At 44.6% G+C, this 25,821-nt stretch overlaps 1 protein-coding gene across 1 annotated transcript; it reads left to right on the top strand.

Moving 5' to 3' along the window:
- Positions 1-283: 283 nt before the first annotated feature.
- LOC134965895 (urokinase plasminogen activator surface receptor-like) lies at positions 284-25,370 on the top strand. Its single transcript, XM_063942287.1, has 5 exons — positions 284-586; positions 16,705-16,824; positions 19,060-19,206; positions 21,122-21,259; positions 22,013-25,370. The coding sequence occupies exons 1-5, from the start codon at positions 529-531 to the stop codon at positions 22,195-22,197; spliced, it is 648 nt and encodes a 215-aa protein (XP_063798357.1). The 5' UTR covers positions 284-528; the 3' UTR covers positions 22,198-25,370.
- Positions 25,371-25,821: the final 451 nt, after the last annotated feature.

The raw sequence follows: 25,821 nt of genomic DNA, 5'->3' as shown, positions 1-25,821 counted from the left end.
TCCTTGTCACTAATCACATCAATCAATATATGTCTAATCTGCTATCCCCCCCCCCACCCCCCAAAAAGAAAAGTATTAAAAAAATTCATTAAGATGATTTATGCGCAAAAAAAGGCTGAAAAAATATTTTTTCTTGCTCTATAATAATTACAATAATTATATTGTTACAGTTATTTTGTCACCAAAAGATAACAGCAATAAGGAACCACATCTGGCACTTGCCATATGAGTGTGCTGTCATTTTAAATTCCCTCCTTGTATGTAATGTCCCCCATCGTATATTACACTAGTAGCAGCATGCACACCGCCCTCCAGTACAGATGCTTTCTCCCAGCAACGTTCCACTTTCTCCAGTGTACTGAGCATTTTGAGGTTAAACATGTAGTAAATGTGTAGCTCAGCACTGGTCCTTAACCACGTCACCTCTGAATGATCTAAGTGCATTCTATGGAGAAGCCAACGCCCTAGTTATTATAGAAAAACCTGCTGTTGTCGGTCCATCTCTTCTTCTTCTCTCATCCACAAGTAATGATGGAAACATCTCTTCTCCTAGTCACCGTCATCCTCTCCGCACTGGTCGCTACAAGTAAGTGCTTCACGGTTTGGGTGTAATTATTACTTTTGAGTTGCAGCCGTACAGAACATGCAATGTGCAGTAACTTAGCCGATGCTTATACGGTGCATGAAAACATGACATAAAATGCATTTTATAAAAAGATCTGCAGTAACACCATCAAAACTGAAAACACATGTCTCAAATAATTTTATGATGTCATTCTGTCACGTACACAAGGATTAAGTTGTTCTGGGCAAGAAGCTTTTTACAGTTGCGGAAAAATCTGTTTAAAAACAAAATGTCATTTTACAGTTGAATAAACGCTGAATATATTGTATTCTGGTATAAATTGATCATTAAGAGCATTTACAATGATTAATATGTAGTGTGTAATACATTATAAATAACAGTTAATATTTAGGGAGGGTAGTTATCAAAGCTTGGAGATAAAATTGTGAGTGATAAAGTACCAACCAATCAGCTCCTAACTATCATTTCTCAAATGCAGTCAGTAAAATGTAAGGCAGACGTTGATTGGCTATTACTTTATCTCTCACAGGCTAGTACTTTATCTCTCACAATGTTATCTCTCTTTCTGAGCTTTAATAAATACCCCCTTAGTGATAATACATTAAAAATAGTATATATGCAGTGTGTAATACATTATAAATAACAGTTAATACTTAGTTTGGGTAATTATCAAAGCTTGGACATAAAACTGTGAGTGATAAAGTATCAACCAATCAGCTTCTAACTATCATTTTTTCAAACACAGTAAAATGTAAGGCAGACGTTGATTGGCTAGTACTTTATCTCTCACAATTGTATCTCTCTCTGAGCTTTAATGAATACCCCCTTAGTGATTAATACATTAAAAATAGTTTATATGTAGTGTGTAATACATTTTAAATAACAGTTAATATGCAGTGAGTAATACGTAATAAATAAGAGTTACATTGCAGGTACTGTAATACATACACTGTAAATATAGTACATGATTGTTGACTATATAATAGTTTGTTACTTTCTCTGCTGAAACCATCAGATATTCTAAAAGCTAAGTAAATGCCACTTTGTTCTGAGCTTCTTATGATGGGGATTTTGCATTCCCCACTTTTCCGGATAATGCTGAGTATAACGTTCCGTACATCTGGAGTGTGTGTGTGTCAGCATTTTCAGAAAACCGTGACACAATGTAAGAAAGTTATACAGCTCGCTGTGCCCCGTCGCTTTCTCCAAACCGTTAGCAGTCAGTCAGCTTGTCCCTTCTATTCTCCTGTGAGTTATATTTAGTCATGCTTACAGGGAACATTCCATTGGAAAACTATCCAATGCGTTGCCAGAAATTCATAACATTGGAAAACAGTCCGCCTGGCGCACAGCGTAAGATCTGCAGAGTACAGTTAAGAGGTTACACTATAATGTGAGGAGCGGGGGATTGTAATAAGGGCATTTTGGACATGAGCCCAGAAGAACCTATATATGTACAAAATCGGTGACTGTACAACTTGTTCTGTCACTAGCAGCCTCTGGAGCAAACCACTACCTGGGAACTGTTCCCAGTCACGTGAGCAGTAAAATACAACGCTCAGTCAGAATAAGGTTTCCCCCAACGCAGAGGTTCCACGTGGGGGCTGCTAATGAGATATGGTAGCATCTCAGGGTCTTCCTCTAAGATGTGCTGGAGAAACATCAGGCTTGATTCAGAGCTGGACGGAGAAGCACCAGCAGCTGCATCTACTGTGACACCCACTGTCAGCATTCCTAGATGCAGTAATACTGAATGGTGCTTCCATAGACTCCACCATCAGTTGCACCATCAAAACTTATATCAGCCCCACGGCAGGTGCCGTTTCTCCTTCCCAGTATGGCCTATGTAAGTGCAGGGCAGTCAAGAGCCGGGCTGGGCCCAGGTACTTTTCAAGGGGTGTGGCCTAAACACAGGAGGTGTGGCCATGTACCCTTAGAAAAAAATACTGAAACAAACTGTATTTTAAGCACCTCCATGGCCACACTGCAGCTCTGCACACAGCAGAGTATACTGGGCTGAGGAGAAGAGCTTCAGCGGCTGCTGCCAGGTAAAGGGGGAGAGGGTCTGGGCCCCTACTGGAACCTCACTGGGTCCCTCCTTCAGACCTGGGCCCGGGTAATATGTACCCTCTCCCCCCCTCTCTCGACACCACTGTGTAAGTGGTTGAGGGACACTGCCATAACACGCCTATCACAGTGAGTGCACAACAACATCTTCCTGTCACTGCCCAATACATTTTCAGTACACTTCTCCATACATGTGCCTGAAATTGCACCTGCATTTCTGTACAGACACAACCAGGACGCATTTGATGTGTGACTTAAGGTGCACACAAACTTGCCGAGAAAACGGGCGACGTCACTAATTTTCAGGCTTCCTGAGTGACGTCGTTCACTCACTTGGCAAGTGCGTACGTCACCACCGACCAACAATGCGCAGCCCTGCGGGTCGTTAATGACCCTCGCTGTTGGCCGTGCAGGCAGCTCAATTTGGACTGTCGTCCAAGAGCTGCATTCACATCCTGCCCGCTGCGTGATGTCACTGAGCAATATGAACGTCATATCTCAAAGTGTATACGTCCGGCCGCCGCCTGCCCCAGCCCAGGAGGGGAAACACTAAACGACGTCGCTCATAGAGCACATGGCCTAGTGTGTACCCACCTATACACATGCACACAAGCAACTACAAAAAAATGACATCAAAGGTGCGTCCACCTCTAAATCAATCTGTTATCTTTGTCTCATCACCATCTCTGTAGGAATAGGTCACTGTTATTAATAGTGATAGACTCTCCATGTGAACATTGGGGGTCATTCTGAGTTGTTCGCTCGTTATTTTTTTTTCCGCTATGATGCGATTAGTTGCAAACTGCGCATGTGCAATGTTCGCAGTGCACCTGCGCCAAGTAAATCTGCACAAAAGTTTGGTATTTTACTCACGGCGTAACAAGGTTTTTTCATTGTTCTGGTGATCGTAATGTGATTGACAGGAAGTGGGTGTTTCTGGGTGGAAACTGGCCGTTTTATGGGAGTGTGCGGAAAAACGCAGGCGTTTCAGGGAAAAACGCGGGAGTGTCTGGAGAAATGGGGGAGTGGCTGGGCGAACGCTGGGTGTGTTTGTGACGTCAAACCAGGAACGAAAAGGACTGAGCTGGTCGCAATGGCTGAGTAAGTCTGGAGCTACTCAGAAACTGCTAAGAAATTTCTATTCGCAATTCTGCTAATCTTTCGTTTGCAATTCTGCTATGCAAAGATACACTCCCAGAGGGTGGCGGCCTAGCGTGTGCAATGCTGCTAAAAGCAGCTAGCGAGCGAACAACTCGGAATCACCCCCATTGTTATGGAGACAATTCCCTCTGTCACCTCCAAGTGGCAAATAAAGGGAACAATACATTGTACTGCTAAAAAAGTCAAAAGAAACAAAATAGTAATTGCTATCGTTAACTAAACTGGTTTAAACTCGGAATCCACCGCCCAAGCCATGGGGGATCGTCAGTAGGGGGGGAGGCTTTATTGGGGTGTCCCCACTTTCATAGGAATCCCAAGGCTGGGGTGACTAGTTAGGGGGACCCCGTCAAGTGTATCCCCTGGCTGTGGCATTACTCCCCACTAGGAGCCCGAGGCTGGTTCAGGAAATACTGGGGACCCCTACACATTTTCCCCCGTATTTCTAGCACCAGGACCAGATAAGGATTCTACGCTTCCCTGTACCAGCCCCTTTCCCAAAACACATGAGGTCATGATGGCACACCAAGGGGCTGGGCCACGGGCAGAATTAAGAAAAGCCATTCCTGGAGCATCCTTAGGACAAATGTGTCATCATATATATATATTCTGCAGGGTGTTCGTCTGGATTGTCCTCTGCACACTCCAGACAGCTGTGCAGGTCGCTTTTTTGCTGCAAGCTGCCATTCCATGCACTTTGCAAGCTAAATACAGGTGCCGTAAGGCCGCAACAGTGTTCCCTCCAGGGTCTATCTTCCTAGATGACAGCACCAGTTACACACCCGTAGATATGGCCCTGTTTACAAGTCTCTGGTTCTGTCATTTACCACTTTATCTAATATGCCAGAGATCTCATTGCAGTATGGCCAGTGGTTAATTATATACCTTACACTGGTTCCCAAACTGTGCTATGGCGTCCGGAGATGCAGCGAGGCTCTAGCAGGGGTGCCTTGGGTTGGTGGTCCAGGACCAAAACTAATTATTTATGGTCAAAGTGCTAGGCAAAACCAGTGCTGGTGGCTCCTAATCATAAAATATGTGGACAATTAGAGCCACACATATGCCCTCCACCCCATAACTGACCCTAAGTAAGCCCAATTTACTTATTTTTATATAATTTTTAATTTATCGATTAGAAACTTTTGGACTAGGGGTGTCTTGAAATAATGCTGATACTTTAGGCGCCATGATTCAAGGAAGTTTAGGAACACTGCACTAGTGAACAGAATTCTTTGTATAATTATACTAGTATTTTTGACCCCTCACTCACTGAGTCACTAGTTATTGTAAAGTGTTTTTCCTCTCTCTTCTCCCAACTTCCCACCTTTGTCTCCCCCTCTCTCCTCATCTCTCTTTCTTTTTCTCTTCCCTGTCTCTCTCTACTACCTTCTCTCTGTTAGTGGCATCTACTAAGCAGTGATAAAAGTGGAGAAGTGAGTCAGTAGAGAAGTTGATGGTGCCCTTGACTGACAAACTTGGAAGGGCCCCCCTCCCTGACCGTAGCTCCCCCAAGGCTTACCAGAGGGGTCCCGGGTGGCAGCAATGAGGATCGCGGGTACAGGCCAGCTGCCTGCGCAGTGGCAGAGTAGGCAGCCGCGGAGGTACACAGAGCAGCAGTATGTATTCTCTCTATTGAGCTGGCCGCGAGCCAATCTGAGCTCACGGACCGGCAGCCAATCAGGCTGAGGGTCCCCTCTCAGCCAGGGCCCGGGACTGGAGTTCCCACCGTCCCCCCTTGATGGCTGGCCTGATGCTGCTGTATATTTTTATAGTATGCAAATTATAAATGTTACGTCAATGCTGATTGGTTGCCATGGACAACTTCTCCACTGGGCTCACTTCTCCACTTTTACCACTGCTTAGTACATGTCCCCCCAACGGTCTAAGTCCCCTGTCTATCTCTCTCTCTCTCTCTCTTTTTCACTCTCCTTTATCTTTCTCCCTCTCTCCCTTTCTCTAACCTCCATCCTCTCTATCTCTCTCCCCTCATGTCTCTATCTCACTCATCTTTCTCACTCTCCCTTTTCATCTCTTTCTTTCCATCTCTCTCAATCTTGTCTCTCTCGCCTCTCTTTCCCCCTGCCTCTTTCTCTTTCCTCTCTTTGCCTCTCTATCTGCTTTGCCTCAATCTCCCCCACATCTCTCCTTGCCTGCCTCTCTGTCCTCTCTCACACCTTCACACTCTCTCTATCCACCCCCCCCCCCCCCCCCCAACATCTCTCTATTGTTGACAACACTTCTGTAGTTGATACCTTCCCATTGCTATGGACTGTAAAAACAATAGGGTAAATTCAATTACCCATGATTACATTTGCACTAGAGATGTGCACTTGAAATTTTTCGGGTTTTGTGTTTTGGTTTTGGGTTCGGTTCCGCGGCCGTGTTTTGGGTTCGACCGCGTTTTGGCAAAACCTCACCGAATTTTTTTTGTCGGATTCGGGTGTGTTTTGGATTCGGGTGTTTTTTTCAAAAAACCCTAAAAAACAGCTTAAATCATAGAATTTGGGGGTCATTTTGATCCCAAAGTATTATTAACCTCAAAAACCATAATTTCCACTCATTTTCAGTCTATTCTGAACACCTCACACCTCACAATATTATTTTTAGTCCTAAAATTTGCACCGAGGTCGCTGGATGACTAAGCTAAGCGACCCAAGTGGCCGACACAAACACCTGGCCCATCTAGGAGTGGCACTGCAGTGTCACGCAGGATGGCCCTTCCAAAAAACACTCCCCAAACAGCAGCACATGACGCAAAGAAAAAAAGAGGCGCAATGAGGTAGCTGTGTGAGTAAGCTAAGCGACCCTAGTGGCCGACACAAACACCTGGCCCATCTAGGAGTGGCACTGCAGTGTCACGCAGGATGGCCCTTCCAAAAAACACTCCCCAAACAGCACATGACGCAAAGAAAAAAAGAGGCGCAATGAGGTAGCTGTGTGAGTAAGCTAAGCGACCCTAGTGGCCGACACAAACACCTGGCCCATCTAGGAGTGGCACTGCAGTGTCACGCAGGATGGCCCTTCCAAAAAACACTCCCCAAACAGCACATGACGCAAAGAAAAAAAGAGGCGCAATGAGGTAGCTGTGTGAGTAAGCTAAGCGACCCTAGAGGCCGACACAAACACCTGGCCCATCTAGGAGTGGCACTGCAGTGTCACGCAGGATGGCCCTTCCAAAAAACAATCCCCAAACAGCACATGACGCAAAGAAAAAAAGAGGCGCAATGAGGTAACTGTGTGAGTAAGATAAGCGACCCTAGTGGCCGACACAAACACCTGGCCCATCTAGGAGTGGCACTGCAGTGTCACGCAGGATGGCCCTTCCAAAAAACACTCCCCAAACAGCACATGACGCAAAGAAAAAAAGAGGCGCAATGAGGTAGCTGTGTGAGTAAGATAAGCGACCCTAGTGGCCGACACAAACACCTGGCCCATCTAGGAGTGGCACTGCAGTGTCACGCAGGATGGCCCTTCCAAAAAACACTCCCCAAACAGCACATGACGCAAAGAAAAAAAGAGGCGCAATGAGGTAGCTGTGTGAGTAAGATAAGCGACCCTAGTGGCCGACACAAACACCTGGCCCATCTAGGAGTGGCACTGCAGTGTCACGCAGGATGGCCCTTCCAAAAAACACTCCCCAAACAGCACATGACGCAAAGAAAAAAAGAGGCGCAATGAGGTAGCTGTGTGAGTAAGCTAAGCGACCCTAGTGGCCGACACAAACACCTGGCCCATCTAGGAGTGGCACTGCAGTGTCACGCAGGATGGCCCTTCAAAAAAATACTCCCCAAACAGCACATGACGCAAAGAAAAATTAAAGAAAAAAGAGGTGCAAGATGGAATTGTCCTTGGGCCCTCCCACCCACCCTTATGTTGTATAAACAGGACATGCACACTTTAACCAACCCATCATTTCAGTGACAGGGTCTGCCACACGACTGTGACTGAAATGACGGGTTGGTTTGGACCCCCACCAAAAAAGAAGCAATTAATCTCTCCTTGCACAAACTGGCTCTACAGAGGCAAGATGTCCACCTCATCATCATCCTCCGATATATCACCGTGTACATACCCCTCCTCACAGATTATCAATTCGTCCCCTCTGGAATCCACCATCTCAGCTCCCTGTGTACTTTGTGGAGGCAATTGCTGCTGGTCAATGTCTCCACGGAGGAATTGATTATAATTCATTTTAATGAACATCATCTTCTCCACATTTTCTGGAAGTAACCTCGTACGCCGATTGCTGACAAAGTGAGCGGCGGCACTAAACACTCTTTCGGAGTACACACTTGTGGGAGGGCAACTTAGGTAGAATAAAGCCAGTTTGTGCAAGGGCCTCCAAATTGCCTCTTTTTCCTGCCAGTATAAGTACGGACTGTCTGACGTGCCTACTTGGATGCGGTCACTCATATAATCCTCCACCATTCTTTCAATGGGGAGAGAATCATATGCAGTGCCAGTAGACGACATGTCCGTAATCGTTGGCAGGTCCTTCAGTCCGGACCAGATGTCAGCATCAGCAGTCGCTCCAGACTGCCCTGCATCACCGCCAGTGGGTGGGCTCGGAATTCTGAGCCTTTTCCTCGCACCCCCAGTTGCGGGAGAATGTGAAGGAGGAGATGTTGACAGGTCGCGTTCCGCTTGACTTGACAATTTTCTCACCAGCAGGTCTTTGAACCCCAGCAGACTTGTGTCTGCCGGAAAGAGAGATCCAAGGTAGGTTTTAAATCTAGGATCGAGCACGGTGGCCAAAATGTAGTGCTCTGATTTCAACAGATTGACCACCCGTGAATCCTTGTTAAGCGAATTAAGGGCTCCATCCACAAGTCCCACATGCCTAGCGGAATCGCTCTGTGTTAGCTCCTCCTTCAATGTCTCCAGCTTCTTCTGCAAAAGCCTGATGAGGGGAATGACCTGACTCAGGCTGGCAGTGTCTGAACTGACTTCACGTGTGGCAAGTGCAAAGGGCAGCAGAACCTTGCACAACGTTGAAATCATTCTCCACTGCGCTTGAGACAGGTGCATTCCACCTCCTATATCGTGCTCAATTGTATAGGCTTGAATGGCCTTTTGCTGCTCCTCCAACCTCTGAAGCATATATAGGGTTGAATTCCACCTCGTTACCACTTCTTGCTTCAGATGATGGCAGGGCAGGTTCAGGCGTTTTTGGTGGTGCTCCAGTCTTCTGTACGTGGTGCTTGTACGCCGAAAGTGTCCCGCAATTCTTCTGGCCACCGACAGCATCTCTTGCACGCCCCTCTCGTTTTTTAAATAATTCTGCACCACCAAATTCAAGGTATGTGCAAAACATGGGACGTGCTGGAATTTGCCCATATTTAATGCACACACAATATTGCTGGCGTTGTCCGATGCCACAAATCCACAGGAGAGTCCAATTGGGGTAAGCCATTCCGCGATGATCTTCCTCAGTTGCCGTAAGAGGTTTTCAGCTGTGTGCGTATTCTGGAAACCGGTGATACAAAGCGTAGCCTGCCTAGGAAAGAGTTGGCGTTTGCGAGATGCTGCTACTGGTGCCGCCGCTGCTGTTCTTGCGGCGGGAGTCCATACATCTACCCAGTGGGCTGTCACAGTCATATAGTCCTGACCCTGCCCTGCTCCACTTGTCCACATGTCCGTGGTTAAGTGGACATTGGGTACAGCTGCATTTTTTAGGACACTGGTGACTCTTTTTCTGAGGTCTGTGTACATTTTCGGTATCGCCTGCCTAGAGAAATGGAACCTAGATGGTATTTGGTACCGGGGACACAGTACCTCCAACAAGTCTCTAGTTGCCTCTGCAGTAATGATGGATACCGGAACCACGTTTCTCACCACCCAGGATGCCAAGGCCTCAGTTATCCGCTTTGCAGTAGGATGACTGCTGTGATATTTCATCTTCCTCGCAAAGGACTGTTGGACAGTCAATTGTTTGGTGGAAGTAGTAAAAGTGGTCTTACGACTTCCCCTCTGGGATGACCATCGACTCCCAGCAGCAACAACAGCAGCGCCAGCAGCAGTAGGCGTTACACGCAAGGATGCATCGGAGGAATCCCAGGCAGGAGAGGACTCGTCAGAATTGCCAGTGACATGGCCTGCAGGACTATTGGCATTCCTGGGGAAGGAGGAAATTGACACTGAGGGAGTTGGTGGGGTGGTTTGCGTGAGCTTGGTTACAAGAGGAAGGGATTTACTGGTCAGTGGACTGCTTCCGCTGTCGCCCAAAGTTTTTGAACTTGTCACTGACTTATTATGAATGCGCTGCAGGTGACGTATAAGGGAGGATGTTCCGAGGTGGTTAACGTCCTTACCCCTACTTATTACAGCTTGACAAAGGCAACACACGGCTTGACAAATGTTGTCCGCATTTCTGTTGAAATACTTCCACACCGAAGAGCTGATTTTTTTGGTATTTTCACCAGGCATGTCAATGGCCCTATTCCTCCCACGGACAACAGGTGTCTCCCCGGGTGCCTGACTTAAACAAACCACCTCACCATCAGAATCCTCCTTGTCAATTTCCTCCCCAGCGCCAGCAACACCCGTATCCTCCTCATCCTGGTGTACTTCAACACTGACATCTTCAATCTGACTATCAGGAACTGGACTGCGGGTGCTCCTTCCAGCACTTGCAGGGGGCGTGAAAATGGTGGAAGGCGCATGCTCTTCACGTCCAGTGTTGGGAAGGTCAGGCATCGCAACCGACACAATTGGACTCTCCTTGTGGATTTGGGATTTCGAAGAACGCACAGTTCTTTGCTGTGCTTTTGCCAGCTTGAGTCTTTTCTTTTTTCTAGCGAGAGGCTGAGTGCTTCCATCCTCATGTGAAGCTGAACCACTAGCCATGAACATAGGCCAGGGCCTCAGCCATTCCTTGCCACTCCGTGTGGTAAATGGCATATTGGCAAGTTTACGCTTCTCCTCCGACAATTTTATTTTAGATTTTTGAGTCCTTTTTTTACTGATATTTGGTGTTTTGGATTTTACATGCTCTGTACTATGACATTGGGCATCGGCCTTGGCAGACGACGTTGCTGGCATTTCATCGTCTCGGCCATGACTAGTGGCAGCAGCTTCAGCACGAGGTGGAAGTCGATCTTGATCTTTCCCTATTTTTGGAACCTCAATATTTTTGTTCTCCATATTTTAATAGGCACAACTAAAAGGCACCTCAGGTAAACAATGGAGATGGATGGATACTAGTATACTTATGGATGGACGAGCGACTGCCGACACAGAGGTAGCTACAGCCGTGGACTACCGTACTGTGTCTGCTGCTAATATAGACTGGATGATAATGAGATAAAAATAAAATATATATATATATCACACTAGTACTGCAGCCGGACAGGTATATATATATTATGTAATGACGGACCTGATGGACACTGTCTGTCAGCACTGCAGACTCCTAAAGTAAGCTACTAGTATCAAGAAGATAGAAAAAAAAACCACGGGTAGGTGGTATACAATTATGGATGGACCAGCGACTGCCGACACAGAGGTAGCTACAGCCGTGGACTACCGTACTGTGTCTGCTGCTAATATAGACTGGATGATAATGAGATAAAATTAAAATATATATATATCACACTAGTACTGCAGCCGGACAGGTATATATATATTATGTAATGACGGACCTGCTGGACACTGTCTGCAGAATGCGTTTATAAAAACCCACACGACGAGTGTTTAACTTTTTCAGGCAGACAATCACAATATACTGGTGGTCAGCAGACAATCACAATATACTGGTGGTCAGTGGTCAGTCACACTGGCAGTGGCACTCTGGCAGCAAAAGTGTGCACTGTACTTAAAATATGTACTCCTGCTATAACTGCTCCCCAGTCTCCCCCACAATTAAGCTGTGTGAGCAGTGAGCACTCAGCACAGTCAGATAATGATATACAGTATTACATATGATGCAGCACACTGGGCTGAGCACAGATATGGTATGTGACTGTGTCACACTGTGTATCGTTTTTTTTTCAGGCAGAGAACGGATTAATTAAACTGGTGGTGGTCACTGGTCACTGGTCACACTATCAGCAAGTAGTACTCCGTCCTAAGCAGACAATCACAATATACTGGTGGTCAGTGTGGTCACTGGTCAGTCACACTGGCAGTGTGGCACTCTGGCAGCAAAAGTGTGCACTGTACTTAAAATATATTATTTATGTACTCCTGCTCTAACTGCTCCCCAGTCTCCCCCACAATTAAGCTGTGTGAGCAGTGAGCACTCAGCACAGTCAGATATACAGTATTACATAGATGATGCAGCACACTGAGGCTGAGCACAGATATGGTATGTGACTGTGTCACACTGTGTATCGTTTTTTTTCAGGCAGAGAACGGATTAATTAAACTGGTGGTCAATGGTCACTGGTCACACTATCAGCAAGTAGTAGTACTCCTGTCCTAATATGCTCCCCAAAATTAGTAAATACCAAATAGTGTCTCTAACTCTCTACTCTCTTCTCTATAAACGGAGAGGATGCCAGCCACGTCCTCTCCCTATCAATCTCAATGCACGTGTGAAAATGGCGGCGACGCGCGGCTCCTTATATAGAATCCGAGTCTCGCGATAGAATCCGAGCCTCGCGAGAATCCGACAGCGGGATGATGACGTTCGGGCGCGCTCGGGTTAGCCGAGCAAGGCGGGAAGGTTCGAACCTGCCTCGGACCCGTGTAAAAAGGCTGAAGTTCGGGGGGGTTCGGTTTCCGAGAAACCGAACCCGCTCATCACTAGTTTGCACACAATCTCTGGAACCACAACGTGCACTGCTCATGACCTGAACTCGCACCAGGCTCACACAGCCAATATCTGTGAGTCCAGAGGTAGTGTAAGTGTGCCATGTAGCTGCTCTTCCTTGCGGCCATAAGTCATTTGAAGCTAATTAATTTGTCCCCAATTGAATTAACATCCTTTGAGTGTCAGCTCTGAGGATGACAACATGAGCAGAGGTTTTGAGCTCATGTGTCGTGAATACCAAGAGGTTAATTTAATTAGACATACTGTAGTCATGCCTGGCAGAAAATGCATCTATATGTTGCACTTATGGTACAGCCAGTGGTGCTGGGGGGAGGGGGGAGGGTACTAATTACCCGGGCCCAGGTCTGATGGAGTGGCCCAGTGGGGGGCCCAGGTCATCCCCCCTTACCTGGCAGCAGCAGATACAGCTCTTTTACTCAGCCCAGCACATGCTACTGTGTGCTGAGCTGCTGTGTGGCCAGGGAGGTTCTTAAAATACATTTTTTCTGTATTTTTTTAAGGGTGCATGGCCACGCCTCCTGTGATTAGGCCACGCCCCCTTGGAAAGTACCTTGGCCAGGCCCGGCTCTCTACTGCCCTGGGTACAGCAAGTCTTGTAGATTTTTGTTTGAAGCCCCATAGGTCTGAGTACAAAAATCCATGAGTCTGGGGCAAGATCAAACCATAAGGGGAGGTGGAGGTGTGTGAGTTGTGGTGCTGTTGGCGGCAGGTCCATGCCATTACAATGTAGAGTAGCTGGAAGTAAATATCCTATACAATAATTTATTTCCCTTTCATTAGGTAACTTTTACCACAAATATAGAAATAGGGACTGGTCACTTAGTGTTTTAACTCAACACCTAAAATGTAAGGATCCATCACTGAAATCCTACATCTGTGAGAATAAGAGCATGACCACACACTCACAAGTCTACATTTACAGTAGAGTCAGTAATAGCACACTGGTTAGTCTTCATGAGCCAAGCATGGGCGTAATTATAGTGGGTACAAGGGGTGCCATTGCCATAGCATCCATAGGAGGGCATGGACCAAGGTTACAAAGATTACAAAGCTGCATTCCAATTTCCCAAATTTACCTGCTAAGCAATTGGGTATGATCCACTACCCGTCCTGAATTGTGTGACATTACATATTCAATGAGAGGAGTGTGTAGTGGATGTTATAATGGTAAGGGGGCACTGTAGTGTGGCATAATGTGAACTGGAGGGCACTGTAATGGGGCATAATCTGATCTGCTCATTGTAATGTGGGGGGCACTATAATGTTACATAATAAGAACTGGGGTACTATAATGTGGCACAGTTTGAATATGGGGCACTGTAATGTGGTATTATATGAACTAGGGAAACTGTATGTCCTTTGTGGCATAATGTGTACTGGCAGCCCTACCATGTGACATCATGTACTGTAAACAAGGGGACTATGCTGGTTCATAAAAAAAAAAACAAGGGGGTGCTACTTAAGTTCAGAAAATGAACTACAACGGCACTATTATTGGGCATAAAATTAATAAATGATACGGAGAAGTGTTTCTCAAGAAGCATTGGTACAGAAGCCCCTTCAATATGTTGCTATGAGGCCCACAAAGTTATGATTATGCCCCTGGAGCCAAGTATTATTGGTCCAAAATGATCATATTGGTACATGAGTGTAGAGAGTGAGGAAGAGAACAAAGATATATACAGTCCATTTTTACCAATAACATTTATAATAAGCTTACTGTATATCACACATATCAGGTTTACCTTGATGAGAACTCAATCTCCAGAAAAACAACACAGCAGTCACTGCACTTAGTGGATTAAAAAATATTCTATAAAGATAAAAAATGACAATAGTCTGCTCTCTAATTGGTTGAAATACAGAGGATCACAACTATTAAAAGGTATATTTAACCAATACTGCTTTCACATTGCATTACTGGGTCGCACCAGGGATTTTGTAGACGCGTCCATCCCGGGTGCGACCGGGCTGAGGCCCCTTTTAGACTGGCGGCCCGACCTGGCTTAATGCCAAGTTGATGATGTCACCGCGGTCATGTGGACATGACATCATCTCCAAGCGCCGGCTCATCCTATGCTGTGAATGGGTAGCAGGTCAATGATCAACCAGAGTTACTCATTCACACTGAACCGCGCCCCGGGTTGAACTCGTGTTCAACCATGGTCGATAGCCGTGTGGGTTGAAATGCTGGGTCACTGGACCCAGGTCATTTCAACTGGGTGCTTTCACGCTGCACAATATACAGGGTTAAAATAACTCGGGACTTTGCTGGCAGTGTTAAAGGGGTATACTGTATTAACATACATACATTTAATAAAACACACAAAAAGAACAGTAACCATATAAATATTTGTCACAAAAAAAATTGTAACAATATCCTGCTCATGGAGTATACTGTAAGGTCAGAATAGTTATAAGACTCTCATTTATCACCACATTAATTACATTTGTCCATCCAAGGTCATAAAATAATATAGGGAATCTTATGGATGAATATTTAGAACCTTATGGCAAAATTAGGGATAATTCTTCCCAATCTAAAAACAAGTTCAATGCACAATTTTTTAAGGCTCTAATAGTGTACTTACTGTACTTAAACTACTGCCATCTGTCCAGTTACTCTGGGCCTCATGGATGGGCAGACTTCAAGATCTTGCTGATTGCCCCATAGACAGATCAACTAGGCTGAAGGTGTTGGGATGGATATGCTGTCGGTCAGGAAGCCGGTGGTCAGAATACCCCTCACCCCCCCACCACCACCATGGCTTACCTTAGATGTGTCAGCACATGTTCATTCAGATTCCGGCAGTTGGTATTCCAGCAGTCAGAATTCCAGCGCCGGGCTTGTGACTCTAGTTGGGTTGCTGATGTTGGCATTCTGAGTATTGTTGGGATTCTGGCATCGGTATTTTAACTGCCAGTATCCTGATCGCCAGGAGCCTTATCGGTACAGTACAGGTAGCAGTAATTTATAAAGAGTAATGCCAATATAACTGCAGCCAGTCATCAGTAGTTGGCATTGTGCTTTGTTCTCACAGAGTCCTTTGATGATAAAACAGTGTTCTTCAACTTCAGTCCACACGCTGACCCCTTCATGTATTGAGGATTTTTGTCTGTTGTATTGCAATAGCCAAGAAGAAAAAGTCACTTGGCATAGATTAATGGAATTCTGAAATCCAGAGCCACTGGGGTGTGTGAGGACTGGAAGTGAGAAACATTGAGGTTGTTTATCTCATGGACACCAGGGCTACAAGGGAAGAATCCTTGGACTTCAGCACATATTTTGGCTATCCTGTTTTTCAATGTAGCATTTGTTTTCTCTAACTACACCCTAGTATTTTCCTTTATGCTGGTGTGGATGGCCAAGAATATAACTTTATCACAAAATTGGACAGGTCAATGCCTCCCACAGAACCTTCTCACACATCTCCTGCTGCTGTGTCCTTGCTGATGATCTCATTGGCTACAGGTTGTTGTATCCTCACCCACACTTCAAAACTGTGAGCATTCTGATGACACCAGTCCATTTCAAGTCAGTTAACTAGGAGTAAATAAAGAATGACTAAAAACAAAAAGTGGCTTTTGTCAAAACATTTTTAAAAAAATGTTACACCAATTAAGTTTACTTAGTGAAGTAAAGATGAGCTTTGGTGGCCTTCACTTCAGCTGTAGACTGCAGGAAAATCCTTACCCTGGCAAAGGTCATAATGGCCCAAACATACATTCCCACAGAGCAGGAATTCTGACTATAGTATAGGAGCCCACTGACACCCTGTGACCGGAAAGGCTCTCCGCAGATTACCCCAGTCTTTTGCTCGGATCTCCTGGCTTTGGGGTCTCTTGCAGAGCTTTCAAGAAGTTGTGGGCCAGAAGGCACTACATTATGCCATCTTGATGTTGCAATGCTGCTCAGTAGAAGGGTTGGGTAGTCAAGTCCTAACTTTGCAAGGGGTGCCGGAACCTTGGATATGGTACTAATAAGAAGTTTGACAACAAGTTTCTTATCATATTACCATCTAAGAAATGACAAAGCGCAGTGTTTATTTTATTCTAGAATGAATACTAAAGAGATGGTTTTACTAGCAAATTGAGATATTTGTGTTCATTTATATTGCAGGTGTTTCTTTGTCATGTTTGCAATGTCAGGTACATGGTGACCAAACTTGCACAGGAACACCACAGATGTGTCCCCCTGAAGCTGAAGTGTGTGTTTCCACTGTCAAATCTAATTTAACAGGTAAGCAGAAGACAAATTACTTTTAGTAAAACAAATGGAGGGCGGTACGGATGGTGTAGTAGTTAGGATTACTGCCTCACAGCACTGAGGTCATGGGTTCGATTCCCACCATGGCCCTAACTCTGTGGAGTTTGTATATTCTCCCATTACTTGTGTGGGTTTCCTCTGGGTACTCCGGTTTCCTCCCACAATCCAAAAATATACTGGTAGATTAATTGGCTTCTGACAAATATTAACCCTAGTGTGAATGTGTGTGCGTGTAAATGTGCTATGGAATTTAGATTGTAAGCTCCATTGGGACAGGGACTGATGTGAATGGCCAAATATTGGGGGTTATTCCGACCCGCAATGCGCATGCGCGTCATTGCCCAGCAACAGCCGTTGCCGGGCAACGACCAGAAGAAAGAATACAGTGATCGCAAGAAGATTGACAGCGGGGAGGTGTTGCGGGGTGGATACTCACCGTTTTCGGGGAGTGGTGAGTCCAACACAGGCGTGTCCAGGCGTTTGGAGGGCGGATGTCTGACGTCAATCGCTGGATCGATCGCACAGGGTAAGTAACTCTTACCCTGGTCTTGTTTTACAGGAATCTTTTTAAGCATAGTAGGTCTGCACAAGCGATCGCAGCCTTGCTATGCAGAAATACACTCCCCCATAGGCGGCGTCCAGTTGATCGCACGGGCAGCAAAAAGTTGCGATCAACTCGGAATGACCCCCATTCTCTGTAAAGCACTACGGAAAAAATGTGTGCGCTATATAAATAACTGGTAATAAATAAATAATAAATGGAGACACAAAGGAAATGTCTGAAAAGGTCAAGTGTTCTTATCTCTCACTAAGAAATATAATTTATTGGAGGCTATATAATCCATTTCAATTCATTGATTTAGAAGACATGAGCAACCCAGAGATGAATTGTTACTGCAGTTTGACTTAAAAAAATTTTTTAGATAATAATATATTTCACTAAATAATACTGTATGAATTAATATCTGACAAAAAGCATAAACATATGCAAAAATACACAAAAGAAGATGGGCCCTTATTAATATCACTGTTAAATTAACATGGAAGGAGCATACTGTATGCATTATGAAATGTGAAAAGGCTGTACAGTCCAAACATACTGCAAAGTTATTAGCAAAATTCTACAAAGGAGAGGTGTATGTGATAAGAAAGAAGTCAAAACTATTAAAATGGTGAACTCTAACACTATCCCTAGCCTTTTCTTATGCATTGCTATTTATTAAGTTTTTTAGAGTTCTTTTTGGAAAAAACTTAATTTCTTAATAAGTCAATGATTATATTATCAAGAATGAGCGTTCCGAGGCCACTTGTCTGCAACGACAGATGCATGGCAGCTAATTTGATTGGCCACCAAGCTGCCTGTCATAGACGTGTCTCAGCCAAGTCCCACCCTGGTGAGCAGTTCCCACCTCTCTCCCGATGCCAGAGGTAAATAAAAATCCTCATGAGGTAAAAAAAAGAATTAAACAGACAACACCAGGGTAACGGTTCTGTCTGGGGTTCCCTCCAGAGGGCCAAACACAAATGAGGGCAGGGGGTCACATGTGGCCCACAGGCTACAGACTAGGCATGGTTGGTAAAGACCAACCAAAAATAAAGGTGGAAGAATTGTTGAGATGCTTCCATCTGCGCACAGCGGCTGTGCTATTAGCGTACATCTATGAATCAGCCCCCTGTATGTGTGGGCTTAAAATAAACAATCATTTGTCATTCTGGGGGATATTTAATAAACACAATTATCTAAAACAAATCAGGAAATTGTGATGTTTATATTTTCTGGTGATGGATATAAGTTTGTATTTTCTCCAGTGGCAGTTGCAGCGCAGTCCAAAATTCAAATATAGGAGTCACACTAAATGCCCGGACAGTGATGTTTAGCAGTGTGTGGGGTGGCAGTTAGTGTGACTCCCCTATTTGAATTTTGGACTGCGCTGCAACTGCCACTGGAGAAGAGACACATTTATATCCATCACCAGAAAACATAAACATCCCAATTTCCTGATTTTTTTAAAATTATGTTTATTAAATGTTCCTCTCAATCCAGTCTCCAAATCTTGCAGTGTGTACATTAATCAAGTCACATGGTTGCTGAAAATTGTTGTTGTTTTTTTTATTAGTAAAAAGATCTATAAAACTATCCACTGATCTGTCCTCCTCATTATCATTCCTCTGCTTAGGAAAATATTTACTTAGATTTCTAATTTGCAGATGGAGCGGAAAGAAAAACATTTAGAAGATATTGTGGAGACAGAAATCTGTGTTCTCTAACTGGAAGTTACAGTGTTCCCACTGGTAAAATTAAACTGAGTAGCAGCTGTTGTTACACCTCCGGCTGCGCTCCACCCACTCCTCTTTGTAAGTATCTTACTTTTTATGTTGCAGCTACACACACTCCAGTGTTGCGAGTGATAGGAGTAAACCGGCCCAACATTACTTTGTGTATTAATTCACCTTTATTGGCGTTTTAGTATACTCCAATTTACTACATGTGGGGGGAAATAGTTAATTTATATAAATTACACTAAAGGTGGAGTTGTCTTTTATAATATATGGATTTTACAGATATAAACTCTGTGAACTGAACAGATATAATCTATGGATTACACCACATCAATCTATGGATTACACTAAATCAATCTATTTGTCCGTTAAAAGCCATGAAATCTACCAAAACAATCAACATGTATTTTTTTTACCCGTATGTCTTGATATTAAAATTTACTTGTAATAAAAATAAAAAGATCTTAAACAGTTTATCATGGGTGACCCTTTTACTGATGGTCTCTCTTACATAGATATACAGATGTACAGAGAAACACCTATCAGGACCCCCCTTTAATTCTCCTGCCATCTTGCAGTAACTCCCCCCCCCCCCCCATCCCCATAACACTATGGGAGCACTTCTCTGAGGTCTCTACAAACTGGGGTCCTTCCTCACATAGAATGGAGGCACTAACCCTGATATCATGGATGCATGTCATGTGTATATCTTCCTCTTCTCCTCACAGGAGGTCTCTCATTGACCTCTGCTGCGGCAACCAGGACCCCTCTCTCCCCTGGAGCCTCATACACACTGCAGGCTGTCATTCACTTCATCCATTGGATGCTACTTGTTCTTACTCATAGTCACTATTGTCATTGCCTTTTCTACACAATACAGAGTTTTTTCCCATTTTCATTAACATTGAGGTTTTCTCCAGGGGGCCATTTTCATAAAGGGGCTCCCCCCTCTTCTAAATGAAATAGGGTGGGTAAACTCCTGCTCTCATAGACTCCATATTCGCAGCTTGTGGTAGCTGCACAACACACTTCTTCCAAATGTCGGTGGTATCCTGAGGGGTGGTATTCATGTGACCGGTGGTCAGGAGACCGATGGTCACATGACCTCCTCCAACATCCTGCCCCCTCACTATCCCGACGGTCAGCATGCCGACCAACAGGGACTATTTCCACTCGTGGGTGTCCACGACACCCATAGAGTGGCAATAGAACACGTGGCGACTGAGGCCACTGCGTGGCAAGCGCAGCGAGCCCGCAAAGGTCTTGCTGCACTCACCCCCCACCGGGATGCTGGCATCAGTATGCTGCCGGGAACCCGGCATCGGTAGCCATACCACATGAGAGCTTCTAATCCTGACTGGTCGCTGACACAATGGCATCCTCCTCTTCTGTGGGGAACCCTGAGTCACTATAGACTGCGGTCACCTGTATGACTAGCCAACTAGTCCCTCAGTCCAATCCTTTTGGTCTGACAGTCTTCCTTCTGTCATCGTTGCCATGCAGGCTCATAATTCACAGGCCTTGTGAGGTTTTAGGGATCTCCAGTAGCAATAACAGGACATCCAGTCCATAATCCCAAGCTTCAAAGAATAACCTGTCCCCAACAGAACAATCTTTTCCACCAGGACTATAACTAAAAGGCTGGGAATATATAAGGACTGGACGAAGTTTATTCACTTCCATTAGATTTCCCCAGATCCTGACTGGCAGCTGTTCAGGATATCCTGTCTCCTGGTGGGACTGCACATCTCCTCTCTGAAACATGTGCGTGGAACCCTTTGTTAAATACCCAAACCCACCTGGACACATCCTATATAATGGGGGGAATTCAAATGTTTCGTGATCCAGCGGCCACTAGATGGTGAGGTAATAGTGGTAGGTAAACACAATGAAACATACAGTTTTGCAGTGTACTGTCCTTGTGATTTAGGATCTGCTGGAAACCACTGTGTGGACTTTTCCTTGACATATATTTCTTCTTCATTATAAGTGCCTGCTGATAAAACTGAAAAAAACAAGGTTTCCTGTAAGGGCTGCCCTACCAAAGAAGGCAAACCATGTCCCTCAGATGTCACAATGGAATGCACGGGAGATGAAGACAAATGTATCTCAGTGACTTTTGTATCAGGTACCGTTCCTCAAATCAATATTATATAACAGTCTTGAAAGAGATAGGTCTGGGAAGGATCTTTACTAACTTTCCCTAAACGTTGCAAATCTATCTTAAAAATACATTAAGGTTGGGAATTCAATTAGCACTGATAATTTAATGGGCGAGAAAGACTAGCAACCCCCTCCTCTTGGTAAATGGCTCAAATTATGACGAATATAGCAATGGTATATAATACAATTACTAGAGCTGCCACCACATCATGCAGTGTAAGGGACAGAGCAGAGCTGCTGCACATGCCCAGTGGTAGTAACTTCTTCTACCAAGTTTGCTGTGTGTGTGGATCTGAGTCCTCAATCAGTGCTCTGGACCAAAGAGTAGCTGCCAGGAGGAAGAGACAGGAGCCTTACCATGAGGTGGGAGAATGTGTGCTTAGAAAGTGCAGTACTCATTCTATTATGTCTGTGTGTGTATTTATTTATTTATTTATTATGATATGTATAAACTTTTCCTGACCACTTATTTATACTATTTAAATGTTTGATACAGCCTATACTAGAGACTATCTATAGTGGAGCAGCCCGATATAAAGGTGGAATTGTGATTGTTTAATTGAAATTCCCCACCTAACATTTAAAAACATGTATATAACAAAAATCTGTGCCCGTGCTAATGATTAGAGAGCCTACTGATCATCATGAGAGATGTACAGTAGTTCATGAAATATATGCAGTTATGTTGTAGTAATATCACTTTATCTTGTTTTTACAGGACATTCTGAGACGTCTGTGGCTGGTTGCTCCACACCAGCCCTGTGCGACAGAATGTATAACGTGACAGATGGAAGTATAAAAACACAAATCCACATGGTCTGCCAAAGCAGGAGCGCTGGTCTTCAGCAAAGCTTCTTTCTCTTCATTATTTCTACAACGTTGCTTTTAAAAATCACCTGGTAAATCCATGAAGTATATGACCAGCCTATTAGAAACGCATGACGGAATTCAATGATGGTGCTGCATGGCTCAGATAAGCCTTCTTTGTCGCAACAGAATCACAAGATAGATGTACAGTATATTATAATGAGGTTAGAAGTGGATGATAACACTCTCCATTCTTTCATTTTCATTCTTGAGTACAGTGTTATCATCCACTTTTAACGATATTGCAATATGCATCTGAAATGTGATTTTGTAGTGATACATAACTTAAGGTTGGTCCAGCGCCATTACTGAATTCCGTTTTTGTGGTTTTGTATACTGTGGTTGATTTATCAAGCATTGGAGAGTGATAAGTACCAGCCAATCAGCTCCTAACTGTCATGTTACAGGCTGGGTTTGAAAAATGACAGTTAGGAGCTGATTGTTTGGTATTTTATCACCGTGCTATGTATCACTCTCCAAGGCTTGATAAATCTGGGTCTTAGGGGTCTATTCATGAAGCAGTGAAAAGTGTGGAGAAGTGAGCCAGTGGAGAAGTTGCCCATGGCAACTAATCAGCATTGAAGTAACATTTATAATTTGCATACTATACAATTGTATGGAGCAGCTGATTGGTTGCCATGGGCAACTTCTCCACAAGCTTACTTCTCCACTCTTTTCACTGCTTCATAAATAGACCCTTTAGTGTGAATTTACAGTGTGTTTTACAGATCAGTGAATGGAGTTTAGTTTTTTATCACTATCAGTACAATGGGTGTGGTATAACAGACAGACAGTCAATAGATACAGTAGACACCATGGGCGGGATGTACTTAAGGAAAATGCGGTAAACCCCCCAAAAACGGGGTTTTACCGCATTTTCAAATGTACTAAGAACCTACCGCCGCATTTTCGCCGACCAGGGTATCACCATCTCTAGATGGCTATACCCTATAGAAGCCTATGGGCTTCTTAACGCCGACCGACGCTACCCACCACCTCCGCCACCCCCGCAACAGACGCCTCCCCCGCTCCCCCCCGGTATACCTTTCTCTAGGCAGCCCTGGTACCGGAAGGTAATCTCCTCCTCTCCCTAGCAACGCAGCCGGAGGTTCTTCCGGCTGCAGGGGGGAGGAGGAGGCACCGGGGGCAGCCTGCTGCCTGCTTCCCGGTGTCTAGGCAGTGTGAAGATCCCGGGGAGGTGACGTAGACCCCACGCAGACCACGTCACAGGTATCGCGGGGGGCCTCTGTCACCGCATTGCGATATTGATCGCATATGTTAGTACATATGCCAGAAGTGCCCAAACTGTGTTCCGTGGCTCCCTGGGGTGCCTCGGGACACTTGCAGGGGTGCCCCGGGGTTGATGGTCCAGGACCAATTCAAATTATTCATGGTCAATATAATAGGCAAAACCAGGGCTGGTGGCTGCCAGTCATAAAATATGTGGCCAAAAAGAAGCAAATCTTGTCCCTCACAACACAACTGACCCTAAGGATGCCATATAAACGCCATCTACTTAATGTAATATTTCTTTCTAAATGTCTCAATAAGAAATTTTTGGCCTAGGGGTGCCGTGAAAAAAATTCTGATATTCTCAGGCGCGTGATTCAAAAAAGTTTGCAAACCACTGACATATGCGATCACCATCGCTGCGATAAGCGGCGAGGGGCGGCTATGTATCTTAATACATCCCGCCCCATAAGTTAGACAGTCAAAAGGTCGACATGAATAAAAGTAGACAGTACAAAAGGTCGACAGGGTCAAAAGGTCGACATGAAAATGGTCGACATAAAAAAAAAGGTAGACAACTTTTTTTTTTACATTTTTGTGGTTTGTGTGGATAGTTTTGTCATCTGGGACCCCCAATTGTAGAAAGGCATACCCTCGCGGCACTCGCTTCGCTCACCACTCTTCGGGCTTGGTAGCTCACTGCGCTCGCCACAAGGTTTATATCCAACTTTATGCCGACATGGATAGAGAAGGTGGGAAATAGTCCAAAAACATGTGACATTGAAATAAAACCTGGGTCTACATTTTTTACGTCGACCATTGTCATGTCAACTTTTTGTCCCTGTTGACCTAATGTCTGTCTAACATATGGTGTCTATCAAATCATGTACTGTACACTTTTCTTCCTCTGTTCACACCCAGATTAATCTCACCCTTATGTATGCATCAATCGGGCTTCAGTGTATTTAGTAAATGTGCATTGTCTGAAAGCAGTGGCCCAGGATGTCGCACAAAAATCTTTAAAAACAAGAAAGAAAACTTTTTCATGGGTCTTACTACTTTACATTATTTGACGAAGATACATTTAATTACATTTTTTTTCTGTATCCTGTTTGCGGTGTGTGTAAGGATGGACTGGGGCATAAATAGGGGATCCGGTCTGAAGATCGACAGTGTCTAGGTCGACAATGTTTAGGTCGACCACTATAGGTCGACAGTCACTAGGTCGACATGGATGGAAGGTCGACAGGGTTTCTAGGTCGACATGTGCTAGGTCGACAGGTCTAAAGGTCGACATGAGTTTTTCACTTCTTTTTTTTCATACTTAACGATCCACGTGGACTACGATTGGAACGGTAAAGTGTGCCGAGCGAAGCGGTAGCGGAGCGAAGGCACCATGCCCGAAGCATGGCGAGCGAAGCGAGCCATGCGAGGGGACAGAGTGCACTAATTTGGGATCCCGGTCACTTTACGAAGAAAACGACACAAAAAAAAAATCCTCATGTCGACCTTTAGACCTGTCGACCTAGCACATGTCGACCTAGAAACCCTGTCGACCTTCCATCCATGTCGACCTAGTGACTGTCGACCTATAGTGGTCGACCTAAACATTGTCGACCTAGACACTGTCGATAAAACGAACCACACCCATAAAATAGGCCCGGCCTACACTAATACTAAATAGCCCTGTGGCCCCATACATGTTATACAGGGCCAATCAACTTCTCTTTGATTTGTCTTATCCATTCATTTCCCATTAATGGTACAGAAGACCAGATATATACTTACGTCTGTAGAGTAATGGTTTAGTCATGCACCGGGACCGGACAAAAGCTGCCCAATTGAAAGTAATGGAGTTGTCACAAAAACATTTAGTTTTTGCTGTAGATTAATACAGCTAAACATACATTTAATAAATATATATGTATATTGTGTCAGATTGTTTGCAGCTCTGGATACGAATAAAGTTTCTTCAAGAATTGGCTTCAAATTATGTTTTATTTTAATAGACTGAAATATGGGAAGACAAGACTGAGCATGTACAGTGTAATAAGTCGTAGTAACCAATCAGACTTCAGCTAAGATTGCACCAGTACACTGCAAATTAATAACGGAGAGATCTGATAGGTGGATATGCTGAACATTTAGAAATTCAAACCGAATTTTGGGGGTCATTCCGAGTTGATCGCTCGCTAACAGTTTTTAGCAGCCGAGCAAACGATATGCCGCCGCCCACTGGGAGTGTATTTTAGCTTCGCAAAAGTGCAAACGTTTTTTCGCAGATATTTTTGTGTAGTTTCAGAGTAGCTCAAAACCTACTCAGCGCTTGCGATCACTTCAAACTATTCAGTTCCGTAGTTGACGTCACACACCCACACAGCGCTTGCCCAGCCACACCTGCGTTTTCCCTGGCATGCCTGCGTTTTTCCA

This window comes from Pseudophryne corroboree, chromosome 10 (assembly GCF_028390025.1).
Source record: "Pseudophryne corroboree isolate aPseCor3 chromosome 10, aPseCor3.hap2, whole genome shotgun sequence".
Lineage (NCBI taxonomy): Eukaryota > Metazoa > Chordata > Amphibia > Anura > Myobatrachidae > Pseudophryne > Pseudophryne corroboree.
The sequence above is the reverse complement of the archived record's forward strand: the minus strand, read 5'-3'. Positions and strand labels throughout refer to the sequence as shown.

What these genes read in the sequence shown, in the direction of transcription:
- LOC134965895 (XM_063942287.1), top strand. Translation starts at nt 529, where the DNA reads ATGATGGAAACATCTCTTCTCCTAGTCACCGTCATCCTCTCCGCACTG. An exon ending in CTCCGCACTGGTCGCTACAA is followed by an intron (nt 587 to 16,704) that starts GTAAGTGCTTCA and finishes TTTATATTGCAG; the next exon opens with GTGTTTCTTTGTCATGTTTG. An exon ending in CTCAGTGACTTTTGTATCAG is followed by an intron (nt 21,260 to 22,012) that starts GTACCGTTCCTC and finishes TTGTTTTTACAG; the next exon opens with GACATTCTGAGACGTCTGTG.